A 15,588-nucleotide genomic window follows, 5' to 3' on the forward strand; every position below is an offset into this window, starting at 1 on the left:
TTTCCTTCACAACCTTTATAAATGTTAGATGAGACTGGGTTCTTTTCCCCCCCACTTCCTTCATTCTGCACTGGATGCAATTTCAGGTCCCAGAAGTGAAATCAGGCAGCACATTAATCAACTCTGCTTCCCAGTTCTCTGCACTTCTGTCTTTCCATAGTTTACTTTTTCTGGCTAATGTAACACAGATTTAAAAATAGGGGTACATTATCCTCCCAAAATACACACAATTCTGGTATCAGCAGTGGAATAAGCTCATTTAGATGAAAGGAACCATTTTCTTTCTGTGGAATGAAATACCTTATCTGCCTGTGTGGGTTACATTTCAAGTGTTATGCCTCCTATGGCATATAGGGCTGATGTTGCATGCAAGTCATCTGCTTGGTGTCTTTTTGGTATGCTGCTAGAAAATATTTCCCTTAACAATTCTTCAGTGTATGCCATCGCATGGATCACGAAGAGAAAAAGCTGCATTATGGAAGTAGAAGCACAGAGGGGTTTAAATGTACTCAGCTAACATATGAAACTTAATGGCTATCTCTGCAGCTGGGAGGGAGAGAAAAATTGTGTCTGAAAACCTCTTGTTTATTCTTCACGGCTGTCAGAGTGACCAGAATGCTTTATCAAACATGTTTTTACAGTGAGATGTAGAGCCCTGTTCTAAATACTGTACTTCAGCTAAAACACACAATAGTGCAATGGAGAAAGTGTATTTGGAAAGGAAGAATATGTACTTGTTTCATGTGTCAAAAAAAATGTAAACCAAGTTCATTAGTTGGTGTCATAGTTAATTTAATAGCAGATGGTAATTTTAGAATTTCTTATATATAGGAATCTTGGCATAAAATTAGATTGAAAAATTGAAAAATTACAATTTGTCTAATTCTTTTTATTCCATAAACTAGAGAAACAGTTCCTCAGACTCAAGAAAACTTATTTTTCTGCTGCAGTTCCGTTGTGTAAAACCCACACATCACATTAAAAAAAATTAGAAAATGGTGTAGTAATGCCTTGTTTTGTTCTGGAGAAAACAATGTTGTCATGTAATTGCTTTTTTGCTGAGCTCTTTCACTTGACCCTGCTTGCTTATTATAATGTTTTAGGTGCCATAGCTTGGGGTTTATTGACCCCTGTTTGTTGCCCAGTTGTTTTATAGTTACTGAGTATAGTGAGGCTTGGAAAGATAAGTGTAAAAATTATAATTTGGTCCTGCTCATTAGAAATGGATGTGGAAAAATGTTAGCAGTAAATGTTGTCTTTTTCAGCTTTTATTATAAAAGCCTGAAGGGCTGCAGCACCTCAAGCTGGTCAGCATTAACTCATGCAGTTCTGGAGAGCGTGACTTTGAATGGACCAGGCTGAGGAATGGTTGTAGGAGGGAAAACTGTGTGTTGGAGAAAAACTGTTTGTAACAGCTGCATCTGAGATATTTTTTCCTACATGTGGTCCTTTCAATCTCCTAAGCATGAGTGTCGCCATATTAATTGGGAACTAAAAAGAAGTAGTTTTTTTCAGGTTGCTGGTCCGTGCTTCTTTAACGAAGTGCCCGATCTAGAGCAGCATCACATCTCATGCCAGTCACCACATCCTGGCGCTCTTGGACTTTTGTAATGTAGGCACTTCCTCCACTTTTCCTCCTGGGCTTACACACACTGGGGTATTACCTACAGCCCGCGAGTCAGGTGTCATGCCTGGCTGCATGCAGCTTGAAGAGACTGCTCCAAACATTCCTGCCTTGCTAAGGTCGAAACATTAGAATATTACGTACAAATTTAGACCACCACCATGAACACTACGGTGTCTACAGGAAGTAAAAATTCATGTAGTAATCAAAATTCTTTTACTGCGTGAAAAGTCATCCAAAATGCATGTGAAGAACCAAAAAGATGTGTTAGATCTTTACAGCTGTACTGGCAAGTCATGGATGTTTGTGCCTTCTGTCTGCTGCTCAGGTAGGGAAGGAGCAGTGGAATGTGGCTTGCAAGCTTACTTCAAATGCTTTTATCTGAACAGTCATGTTTGAAGAAATCAGGAAGCTCTTTTTATAAGGATTTAATTTTCAGGTGTGAATTACAGAGAAGGTGTGGCACAGTATATGAAACCTTTGTCTATATCTAACACAAGTGGTTCATGGCTCAATTGCTCAGTTGTAGGAGTAGACTTGAAACTTGCTAAAAATGGCTTACTAAAAATGACTAGCACTTACCATTAAAGGTCTACCCAAAGTATTTTGAGATTGAATTAACCTTAAATTTTAAACTGAATAAATGAATTAATTTTAAAATTTTATTAAAGCAGTTTACTCTATATAATTTACAATCTAAGTTTTATACTTTAATAAAAACATAAAACCATAAAAATAAATACAGCTGTAATACTTTCAAAGTTATTTTTCCTTGAACTCATTAGGCAATGCAAGCATTTTTCATATCAAAAATGTTCTGTATATTTGTTTGTGTCTAATGGAAATTAAAGAAAGATAAAATGTAGAAAGAAAACTTACTGTGTACTTCAACTGGACCATGTACTTTAACTCTGAGTAGATTAAGTTATGATGGTACAAAGCACAGAAGGAGGAAAAAAACTGGATACTATAGTTACTTGGATTCTAAGAAGTTGCACAGCTTTTTATTCACCTCGATACAGAAAAAAATCCTCTGCAAATTAACTTGATGGCTGCTTGAAAGGATTAATTCAGAAACACAATACCTTAGAAGGACTAAAAGCCCTGAAATACATTTCTAAAGGCTTCCCAAACTGCAAAAAGAAGTAGCTTAAATTCTGTAATTTTAAAGATAAATATTTATTTTAAAATCAGGAGATGCTAGGCTTCTAGCAGCATTTGTTCATTGCAAAATTCAGTAGATAGTTTTGTAACTTTTCTTTGCTTGATCAGCTATGCTGTAGTGTCCTGAACTGTCAGTTTTCTGTGGTGGAGTATCACCCACTAATTCAAATGAACAAGTTTATAGTGTTCATGAAAATAAGTTGTATTTCCCCCTACCCTTGGTAGGTCATCATCCTGATATTAAAGAGATAGCTCTCTACTCTTATTTTAGTACATCCCCAGCAACTGCAGAGATTCAGTGAACTGCTAACTTCCTCCCCTTGAACAGGCATTTTCTTTGTGTTTGAAATGTCATTTTATGTAGTCAATAATATTGGACTTTTCAGATAGCAATTTTTACTGCACCCTGTAAATAGGGATAGTAAGGCTTAATACTGCAGAAGACCTTAGTGGAACAACTATCAGTCACTGTATTTTGAGTTATCCATTCGAGATATATTTCAAGTTACCAAAGGTGCCTCTGTATAACAGCTGTGCCCATTGTTTGCAAGGGGAGCTGAAGAAATGTCTGTCTGACAGGACTGCTCTGAATCCTTCCCTGACTTCTGTTTATACCTCTTTTTTTCAGGTAAGGCAGGAAATGTAATCAGTGTACAATGACAGCTACAACAGTCCCAGAAACATGAGATTTATTCCCATGATGGCTGAAAACCCCCCTATGCTGTGTGTATAAACAGGCCCAGTTTTCAAGTTCTAATTAACTTTATTAATATTTAGTGCACGAGGTACAAAGGCAACTTAAACAAGGATATAAAAAGCACTGGAGCATTGAAACACTGGTTTCATGTAACTGACTCTTATTGAAAGACATATTTCTCAGCATTTTGTAAAGAAAAATAATGTAATTTAGAAGAAAGATATTAGATTCTTAATGCACTCTCATAATAAGGAAGCTTTAAATAATGGAGCAAAGATACTAACAGTAGCTTCCTACTTGGTAACATTGGTAGCAACTCTTTCTGATGTGCAATTAATAAATAAGATCGCGAGCACGCAACGCTGTACAGTGACAGGGGATAAAAGAGATGCAATCACATGCAAGACTCCTGTTGTGCCAGCAAGTAAGACTTTATGGGCTACTGGAAAATGAGTTTGTGAAAAACCAATTGAAAAACTCTTTCTCCATTACATGTTCCTTTTATAGAAACACATTAATTCGCACGTGAAAAGATCAAAAATTTCACTGGTAAATAACTGTGAAGACATTTTCTCCCACTAAAGACACAGTTGCAAAACCTTGCAATCAAAGCAATTGTATATATTATTTTGATATAATAATCATAATAACATTAAAAGCAGTGATATATTAATTACACATAAAGTATATTATTTGCATAGATTTTTTGTTTACTGTTCATGGATTATCATTTGGTAAATACATCTATAATTCAGCAAGCTTTGGTGCTCTTTGATGAGCTCAAACTGGAATATGGCTGATACTGTATATTACTGTAATTGTAAAAGACACTATAATGATACCTTTTTGTTGCTTTAATCTCCTAAATATAGAAATTACAGTAGCAAATATAAGAATACCTTTTCTGTTATTTACTGACCCTATTCCCAGGCATGATGATTTAACAATATTCAAAAGATATTCCTATTTTCAGAAGCACTCAAAACAGGTGGTCAGCAGCCTGTCCACTAAAAGGATTGTGCTTTGGAATAATTTAGTGTTTGTTTTCTTCTGATACTTTTCATATGCTTATTAAGTAAAAACATATAATAAAAAATCATCTTGCAGTTATGCAAAACTATAGTATTGTTTTGTATAGTCTTGCAAACAAAGTTTAGAAGTAGATCATTCATCCACAGAGAAGTTAGGAACTCAGAACTATGTAATATCAATAATACAAATTTACTGTTTCTTTAAAGATGTAGTGTAGGCTATTGTTTTTAACTATTATTTAATCTTTTATATGATTATTCTATAGTGCTCTCAGTCTTGCCAAGAGAGCTTCTACTTCTGGAATGGCTTCTCCCTTAGAAGGGGACCCGATACGATCTATTTTCTTCTCTTTGCTGCCTTCTCCATGACAGGCTTCCTTTCTCCCAAGAGCCTTGCTCAACACCTTAGAACTTGTTTCCACATCATATGTAACTTCTTTGGTGACTGGGCTTCTTGTCGAGTTTAAACTGATACTGTGGTGCGAACACGGCTTCTCTGGCTGTCCTTTCTGGTTCTCTGCAGAAGACAAATCAAACAAACTTTGTTTCACTATTAAAATACTCAGTTTCAATATTCTGTAACATAAAAAGACCTCTTGATCAGACAAATTTTACATGCAGATGATGTATGTACTCCTTCTACATACTAGAAGGAGTAATGATTGCCAAGGAGGCAAGACAAAATATATTATCACTTCAAAAGTAGTGGACTCGGTCCTTTGGAAGTGAAACAGAGTTTACATGTCTTCATTAATTAACATTCATATTTCTTACAAAATCATGGATATAGCCTGACAGGATCCTCCTTTCTTAGTGTAGTCAAAGAGAAAACAGAGTACCTAGCACCTCTCAGTATCTTCCAAGGTTTGACCTGGTTAATTACATTTCCTATGTATTTTTTAATTGTTCAAATTTTAAAATGTATTTAAAAATCTATTTTAATTTAATTATCCACTGTAATACCTTTTCTTTCCTTTGTGAACTTTTAGGCAGCTAAGTAATTTCAAGAAATTGTGTCATTCACTATTTTTTGCTAAACATCACTGGCATTGCCTGTCACACAAAGTTGCACTCAGTTAATATCCAGGCAGGAGTTTTGCAGGTTTGGCATGTATTAAGACAGATTTCTTTTTCTGTTGTTCCCCACCCCCCTTCCAGCTCAAGTGACTGCTCTCCAAACCAGCATATGAGTGGCTCCTCTCATAGATCTCAAACTTTTTAAAAACAGGCCTACTCAATATTCATGTAACCTTGAGCAAGGCTTGAAAATGCCTTCAACACACTTGACATGACATTTAAAGTTTTTTGGTTATTCGCTGAAAGATGTTCCATCATCCCAATAGTAATGACTTTGGAGCACAGGCAGTCACTCATGACAGTGTGTTTTATGTGAGTGCTGAAAATTCCTACCGAAAACAGCTTGTACATTAAAAGGCAGCTGCTGAAGATATTTACTGCACTGTCATTCCCTGACCAGGGGCTCTCGGTGATGGATGAGGATTTTACACACTTCCTTGGACAATCTCAGCAAATTTTGTAAGTACGATCACTTTTTGGGAAGTGGAGTAAAATAAATACCTCCTTTCCATCATCTTCTGAATCAGATAAACAATTCTTAATTAAAATTTCTTAAGACAAATTTGACACTTAGCTGAAAAATGTAATTTTTGTTTTACACTATGGAAAATTATTTGACCTTGAATATGCAGCAGCACAGTGTTCCTGAATCACAGGAGGCCAAAGACTGGTTATGAATACATCTTTATAATTACATGTAATAAACCCGTCATATATAATTAAAATATCCCCGGTATGTGCACTCTTAAATACCCCATTCTGCTTAAATGTTTATGCTGATTGATTCTGAACACATATTTGCAAGCTGATAAAAGCATTCTACCTGTGTCAATATACAAACTACCAGCTGTACCACAGACCTTTCTGTTTACATTCAATCTAGGGGCAGCAAGAAAAATACTTGGTGTTTTAAACATCAACACTTTTAAGTAAAAGAAAACGTATTGTCATATAATTAGAGATGAAGCATAGCTACTGGATTTTTAAAAAGTCGAAAAGAAATTAGGAACTGAAAGTAAGCTTCTTAAATGTACCAACAACCAAATTTTAACTACTTTGCAGTTCACCCCAAAATGTGAGGATGAATTAGGTGTGGTGAACTAGACTGTATAACAGACTTGGGGAACAGTTTTGAACTGAGGCATCAAAGTAAAATCCAGCAGTAAAATCCCCAGTTTCTCATAGTGTATACAGGACAGAGTAGAGGTGCCTTAGAGTGAGACTCACAGCTGCAGTCAAAGCAAGGAACTGCTGCAAGCTAGCTATTAGTAAGTAGCAGCTCTTGGGATCTATCCCAGCTCTTTTACCACTTTGAAACTCAGTAACTAACTGAGGCTTGCACTTTAGCATGTCCCATAAATTGCTGCCTACAATCTGGAATTGTTGCATAGTGATAGGACAGAGTAAAGCTGAAGACAGCTGTGCCTTTTTTTTTCCCTCTTAACGGCAATTGTGAACTTCTAGGCATAGACTAGTGAGTGGAATATTCAACTTGAATGACCAGCCTTTCTCTTTGGTCTGAAGGGTTCTGCAACAACGAAAAATGGCATTAGGAAAGTTTTTAGTTTACAATAGTAGTTCTTGCTTCACCTCCTTAGCAATGATGACATCAAGATTCACTAGAAAAATCACAAAGTCTCATGCTAGTGATTAGTAGCATTTCCTTAATAATGAGAACACTTTGGTCTCAGCCATGCTACAAATAATACTGAGCAGCTAGAGTCAACTAAAAAAAATACTACTTGGACACATATATTTTATCTAAATCCAGTATTAGCATCTCAAAGTTGTTATCTCAGCTGCTTTTTAAATCAGGTGTCATCTTTACCATTTATGTACTTCAATCAAGGAGGAACTTCACATAGCATTGCTATGCCTAAGTGCAAGTCCAGTATTAGCAGATGCTAAGGTAGGCAGTTCCCTGCTTAGCATATTGGCTGTTGTGAATTTCATTCAGAAACCCTGAACTTTGCTAGACCTGACTCAGAAAGCATACAAATTTACTTACAGCCCTAGATTTCACTTCAGTAAATGTGCACCTAAATAATTAACTGCCGTGATACTTGAGGTACATGTGCTGTTTGTGGCATTCTTATCAAAGACCACTTCTCTTTAAATCAAAGTGTAAAATTAGTTAGCCACTATCAAGGTAAAAAGTCTCACTAATTCCTCAATTTTTTATTTTAAGCCAGCATAAAATTATTTGTGTTAAAAACAAACTCTTATACACTCTATACTGCTTCACACACTGATTCAAAACTTGCATGCATTGGTGATTTGGTACCAGATCCATTCCACTGCCCTGACTTGGGATTGTAGCCTCACCTCCCTCAAATTCTGTGCTATAGTGGTAAAACCAAAGAAGTTAATTTTTAACCTGTCACTGTTGAAGTGAGTGGTTTAAAAAAGCCAGTGCATCTTGCCTGTGAATTCAGAATTACGTGGCTGCAAACTGCTGCAGGTTAGCATGCAACTTGGACCACAACTGTGGAAAACCTGTACTTCCTTAGTTCAGTATGAAAAAGTATAAAGTATATAGTTATTTACTTGCAAGAAAAGCTGGAAGTCATGATTAACTAACAAAGTAAGTACAAGGATAAACAGCCATTAGTTTACTGCTATTAGACATTAAAACCTTGAACCAGCAGAATAATGAAGTTTTGGAATTCACATATATACATGTGAGAGCAAGAAACCATAACCAGTCATAAGCAGGAGTTTGACCTGTTTCTGAAGACAGTATTTGATATGGCTGCCCAAACAGCCAGGAGATGGTTTAGTGACAATGGCCACTTACGTTTCTAGAACAAGGGAGCACACAGAAAATCCACAAACCATATAGGTATTAACAGACTTTCCCCAAAATGCTTTGAACCATTACATCACAGACATACATAAATTTGTTTTGTGCTTTTTGACAACTATTTGAAACAAAATGTATTTACACACATGTATTGGTTCAAATACACTTCTAAAGAATTGAATATAATTAAACACACAGAAGGTGAAACGAAAACTACTCATGGAAAGACACTTCTGCATGAATTCTTGTGAAGAAGAAAGCTTACATTTCCGGAGATGCACTATTTGTCCACCTACTGTAGCAAGGCGCATCTTCCAGCAGTAGCAAGACAAAAAGAAATCAGACATTAAAAATCACTGGATAAAGACAGAACTTACTAATTTCCTCTATATACTGGAAGTAGCTGAGACAAGATTCTACTATTTGGTCACTTTCAACAATCGAAATCTGTCATTCACCTGTATCATAACAACCACTATGCAGGTGAAAAAAAAAAAAAAAAGCAGTAACTTTGAATTCATGATTAAGTTTTCTAAATGCTCGGTGATAACCCATAATGGTTTTGACTTTACTGCTAGTGGATGCTTCAAGGCACGGGTTAGGCAGAGATCACATTGTACACTACAAAAGTCTCAGTGTCCAGATTCCATGACATTTTCTTTCCCTTGTTCAATATTGAACTTTTGTGGGTCCTCCGCACCTATTCAAATTCAATTTTTGCAGCTATTAATTGCTTTAACATTGCTGTTAGTCAAAAGCATTCCAAAACCGTATTCACAAAACCTAAAGCCAAATAGTTACTATCATCTAGATACAAAACTTTTAACAGCAATGCTCAGGAAATTCAGTTGACAGAAAATTGTGCTTGACATAGCTTTCCACAGTTTAAATGGTGTCCTAACATAGAACAACTTATAATGGTATGCTTATAATCTGTTAAAGGCTACATACTTCATATTCAGAAAAAGGAAATTGTGCACTAGCATCTGAACAAAAAAAAATCTGTAGTATGAGACCTGCCTGCTGTGAACTTGGGGAAGAAAAACATGATCAGCTGGAGATTTTAAAATCCTGCATAATAGTGTTATATATTACCTTTAATAGAGAACAAAAATGATTGCAAGAGACTCACTAAAGTCAACATAGATTTTTTTAAAACAACTAATAAATATTTAAAATTAAAAAGGATGTTGAAAAGCTTTATTTCATCACGTAGTTTCTCAGTAAAAGTCTTCATCATACTAAAGACATATTTCGGTTTTATGTAAATACTTGTAGACTGATTGAAAAATGAAGTTGCAAATACAGTAAGGAGAACTGCATTGCATGGCATTATATGCTCATATTACAGTCATACATCTCAAAGTAGGGCATGACAAAATTGTAACACAAAAAGAACAATTGCAGTTACAACCTCATTACATCTCTTACCAAGTTAACAGGGAAAAATGCTCAAAACCCCAGTGGAATATTTCTGATCTTGCTGACTTGTGTTCCACATGCTACATCATATTCCTGAAGCTATGTCTATGCCAACATTTTCTAAAGCCCACCTGTACTGACATTACTGGCAATGCAAATTATTTTTACATAATGACTTGCCTGTCCTAGACAATACTCTGAAGGAATGTTCCCGTGCCAAATGGCTTTGGCTTGGAGAAAGTAACAGCCCTAGCCATAACTCTTACCACTGGCTCCCCAGTGTGGTGCCATAGCTTGTCTCTGGTTCTCCATCCCTGATGCATGGAACTCAAACTCACAGAAAAGCTACACCATGCTCATGCTGTGCTCGTGTATCTTCCCAGCAAAACATCAGGGGAAAAAAAATGTATTTTTGACAGTAGTGCCATGTGCTAATTCTGGATGCAGCTGTATAGCATTCCCACAAGCTGAAATGCTTGTCGCAACTCAGTCTCTGTGTGGAAGTCCTGTCCATTTCCCACAAATTACACTGACCACACCATCATGCATGTCCCAGTGCAACCTTAACAAGTGACATTGTACTTAGACAATGGTCACACGCCATGGATATCATAAGGATACTGGGGTATATCCTCGTATGTTCCATCTAAATAAACAGATTCCAAACTCTTGGCTTCTTACTAGCAGAAATGTCAAGAAGAAAATCATCAATTCATGTTTTCCTCTCAATTTTGAAACCACAGTCTTGTTTCCTGCACTAACCCCTATTAGAGCCCCAGACACCAGAGAGTTGTGAGCCCCATGATTTTTCAGGCACCCAATTTTCCCTTAATGACATTTTTACAGCCCAAGGTTGGCCTTCTGAAATCCATTCCCAGACCTTAGCCCTGATGTGAGAACATAACAAGACTTCTTGATTCTTCTCAAAGTCTGCCTTATCCCTCAGAATCAGAATTTAGACATAATATGAAAGACTACTATAGTTATAAGGTCCATCCGTACTATGTAAGATCACTCATAAAAAAATGGGATAGCTCCTTTCTGGATAGTTTAATGGAAAATATTTTAAATACTTTTTATTGATTTTATGTTTTTTCAACAATGTCTCTGACCGACAAGAGTAGGCTTGAACAATGTCCCTGGTTGAAGGAGCACTGTGTGTTGCATGACTTATTTCAGTTCGAATGGGCAGCTCCAGCCCTAACACCTAAAGGAGTGGGAGCTGTACTCAAAAGACCTTTGCTTGATAAGTAATTTCTTGCACCTTAGTATTTCATAGTAAATGCTCACAACTCTACTAATCTAAAGCAGACAATAATTCATGAGACATGAAAAAGTGTTACTGATATTTGGAACATTTCTTTTTTAAACTATGCATATTTCATTTAATAGTTGCTGCTGTTCTTGAGTGTTGCATTAAAAAGGTGTGAAACATAAGGAATAAACACTATCAGTAAGCTCAATTTAGATGAGATAGTTTTTTAAAATAGTGAATATGCACTATGTGCATTTCAAAGGCAAGAAGAGAGTATGTCAGCACACAGTGTGACTAATACAGAGAATTTATAGAAACTAAATTTCAAAGTAAGTCAATTACAAACTGTGAGCAAACTAATTTTTGACGAGAGGAACTATGCTGGACCAGCTCCCTTTTACTTGGCCCTAAAGTAAAGCCTTTAAAAATTCTTTTAATCCCTTTCCTACCTACGTCTTCTCAAAGACTACTTTCAGTTCATGCTGATCACTCCATTCAAACTTTTACCTATCTTTTCCAAAGATAACTTGCAATTGCAATGAGTTGGAACCAATTTCTCTGTTTAAACTAGTATGTTCTCACCTTTGATAAGACAATGACTTTTTTTTACAAGAAATACAACTTTAATTTACTGGGATTTTAATAAAAGTCTTGAGTGCCTGTCAAGATGATAAGAGAACAAGAGTGTGGATCAAGCTGCTGACAGAAATCGCCCAAGGTCAGTGAGAGAAGAAACCTCTGCAGGTGTCTTCAGAAGATGAGTATTTCAGACTTAGGAGTTTGGTATTCTTCCTATTTCACCCTGAATTACAGTTGGTTTCCTGTGTCTTTTCATGCATTTTTCCCCAAAAGAAGGCACATTTGGCAGTTTCTAGGAAACTGAAAAATGGAAATTTCCAAAACAGAAATCTGTTTTGTGGTCATTAATGATTTTTAGAGCACATGGTTTGAAACATCCTTGAAAAACTAAATTCTAAGTATCTTAATTTCAAAATGGATAAATCATATGGCATAACTTTAGTATTAATAACCAATAAATTAATCTTATTATTTATGTCAGGCAAAGGGGGTTAAACGATAAATATTGATCTACATGAATACCAGTAGCATGGGGTCTTCAGACCTCAGTGGGAAGAAACAATCCACAACCTAGGTGTTTACAGGATTTCTCTCAAGGTACAAATAGGACAAACATCAACTTTTTCTCTTCTTCAAGTCAAGAAATAACCAGGAAATTATAATAATAAAACTGGAAGTTAACATGTTTTAGAGTATTTTAAATTCCTGGAATGTGGTTTATTACTTGTTTTATTTTGTTCACAAGTATATTGCAGCTTGCATTCCAAATCGTCTTTAGAGTTAACAGTCAAAAATGATAAGTTAGTGATCTGTGACAAGATACACAGAGGTCCATAGTCTAGAGCTACCCTCTATTTGGCTGATGATAATTAATGTAGATCCCACAAACTAAACTGCCTTTGAGCAGTAGACATGTTTAGCCTCCAAACCTATCTGCAAACCACCTAGCTATAGATGAATACTGCTTTCAAGGTGCACTTTGATGGAAAACTTCAGGAATATGCATAAAGACTGCTGCCATCAAAGGAAAGCCACTAGCAGCTGCAATGGGGAATGATAAACAACATGCTGATGAAAATAACTGAAATGGAAAAGAAACACACAAGTTTGTCTTCTTTAACCAACCGTAGCGGAAAAAAAAACACAGTAGGAAGCCTCCTACCTCTGGAAAATAAAACCCCCAACAAATCCAAACAACAAAGCAAATCTTAAAGACTGACCTTATATTTATGAGATTCTACTCACTGCAGTTCTAAATGTTGTTGTTGCTTCTGTTCAGTATTTACTATTCAGCATACACATTGAAAAAAAGCCTAAACAAGCAAAACCCATAAACCCCACAAAAACGATGCCCCGCCCCTGGAAAGGTTCAAGGCCAGGCTGGATGGGGTCCTGAGCAACCTGATCTAGTGGGTGGTGTCCATGCCCATGGAGTGGGTGTTGGAACTAGATGATCTTTAAGGCCAATTCTGACTCAAACCATTCTATGATTCTATGTATCTATTTCTAGTAATTGCCTTAAAAGTTTAATACTATCATTATTTCTTATTCACTACTCTTGATATCAAATGTTTACAAGATATTCCCTAGCTATTCCACCTGCTGTTACAAACCCATACGATTTTTATTTCTTATTTTTATCCCAAACTTCCATTCCCAGGTTTATATCAGCAGTCAGAGTACTGGTAGGTCGCATTGCCTTAAGTTTGAATACAAATACTTTGTAATATCAGATCAAACCAACAAAAAAAACTATCTTTCTTTCATCATCTGTTGTTTTTCTCTCCTAAGGAATTAAACTATTTCTAAGCAAAAGGGAGATCGACAGAGTCCTGGAAATACTTTTGGGAATGGCATAAAGAGGAGAGGCTAGAGCTGAAAGTAAATTAGGTGGGTGTTAGTTTTAACTTGAATAGAAACACGATCTCCTCACATTGCTGTAAGAGGCACAGGACCAATGTCCTGGGGCAGTTCTTGCCCACACAGGACACGGTCACAGTGGGCTGTCATTCACTATCATTCAAAAGATTTCAAGAATAGCGTACGGCTCTCAGGCGCCTCTCATTTTAAACGTTTGTAAAAGAGTCTCTGGAAGAAGAGCAACAGAGAGCACTGCATGCTGTTAATGCTATGACAGGGAAGAGTGTAGTGATTTACTAACCTGGACAAGTATTTATGAGACCTCCAAATTCTAATCTGTGCTTCTTTATAGCATGGGTGCTTTTTAAGAGGAAAGAAGCAGACCTGACTGTGAAGTTTAACTTGCGTAAACCAACATCCAAGATTGCCTTCATGAATACACTGGATGGAAACGGGATGAAGCTGAATCATCTTAGTTGATGTAACTTTCGTATAATTATTATTATGGTCCTTACTTTCCTCTGACAAAGCTCTGCAGAAAATAGTTGTAAGTGTTCTAACCATCAGACTGAAACTGTGGAGCAGGAAATAGTACATATTCAAGAAGATCCTCACATAAAAGTAAATATGGGGAAATAAAGGCAGAGGAAAAGTGATTCATCTCTCCCTCACTCTACAAGATTGCATAAATTTATTCCTTTGACAATTCTTCTCTCTCTATATGATGCTCTAATTAATGCTATGTGCTTTCACTTAATTATTCCCTCTCTTTGGGATGGACTGTAAGTTGGTCTTGTTCATGTGTGGAGAGAAAAATCAGGGAAGTAAAAGAATGTTTCTACTCTGCACGAGATCCAGTCATATGTGTATTTGACACCAACAACCGTACTCTGCAAGTTTCACAAACTGCTCTGAAAAGGGACACTGATTTCAACAGTCTCTAAAAGAGGAATTATTAATTAAAGATGGCTTTTAGTGATTCCTCCATATACCACAAGACAGATTCAAGCTACATTATCATGGGTAATTAATCCAGTCATTGTGAATTCAAAATGCTGTGTTTAACATCATTAATGGTATTCACTTTTCACATGATGAACATATTTACTGCCCTATATTCTACCAGTTAAACACTCAGCAGCCACTTTGGTATGTTAAAAACAACAGAAGCTAACTGTAGCGCTTCCTCCTTCTTTTCCTAATCAATTGCACTCAAATACTATTTAGAAATAACTAGCTAACAAAAGTTAATCTTACCATGTAGGAGGGTTTTTTTTAAATTTCAAAAAATCTAAAATGCAGCACATCTTTGCACATACAGGAAAAAACCTCTTGCTCACGAAGAAACTTGAAATATTACATAGAACATGAAAAACTGAGACTGAAAACCTGAACCCTTTATACTCACTGAGACAACAAAGCAGAAGGCAGTAAGACCTCCCAAGCCATGGAAACAGAGGATTCTTAAACATAGACTTGTTTTTCCTTTGTCTGTTTTGACTTATGAAGCAGTCTTGCAAATGTGTTTAGCTCAAAAGGTTATATTAAAAACAAGTGGTTAGAGATCATCATGGTATATTAATTATGCAAAAGAACCCAAACCAAATTTAATCAGAAACAGGAGACTCCAAACAGGAAAAATTCTCTCTCTCTCTCTTTTTTTTTTTTTTTTGACAGAGACGGTTAAGAAAACATTTATGGTAATGCCAGAGCATCTGCTGATTACAGTCAAAGCTGCAGGACGCCAACGTTAAATCACTGAACCATCTTGACAGCTTCTGGGTACTTGAATTTCATCCTAATAATAAATTGCTGTGAAATTTATACAAATCGGAAAATTAGCCAGAAAATGTTTACAAAGAATATAGGTAAGAACATATAAAGCAGATATTCAATTGATTTGTATCTGAAGAAAGAGCTAAAATAAATGTTCGGCACTCAGACATGTTAGAGCTGCATTTAATTGGTGAAGCTCCAAAAGACTAAGTGCTTTAAGAACAGAATATAATTTTATCATTCATTTCCTAATGATTTTGACCTACCACTTTCTATTGTTTAGAATTGTTAGCATGCTTG

General features: G+C 36.1%; 1 protein-coding gene across 4 annotated transcripts in view; it reads right to left on the reverse strand.

The window, feature by feature from the left end:
- Positions 1–3,531: 3,531 nt before the first annotated feature.
- Positions 3,532–15,588, reverse strand: part of DIAPH3 (diaphanous related formin 3) — a 210,119-nt gene continuing 198,062 nt past the window's right edge. For 3 of the 4 annotated variants that reach the window (XM_048295463.1, XM_048295462.1, XM_048295461.1), the window contains one exon: positions 3,532–5,033. In XM_048295463.1, the coding sequence (XP_048151420.1) occupies positions 4,777–5,033 (257 nt within the window). In that variant the 3' untranslated portion in view covers positions 3,532–4,776. Of the gene's footprint in view, positions 5,034–8,661; positions 8,708–15,588 lie in introns of all 4 variants that reach the window. The other variant, XM_048295464.1, reaches the window with a different exon arrangement.

Source organism: Corvus hawaiiensis, chromosome 2 (assembly GCF_020740725.1).
Source record: "Corvus hawaiiensis isolate bCorHaw1 chromosome 2, bCorHaw1.pri.cur, whole genome shotgun sequence".
NCBI lineage: Eukaryota > Metazoa > Chordata > Aves > Passeriformes > Corvidae > Corvus > Corvus hawaiiensis.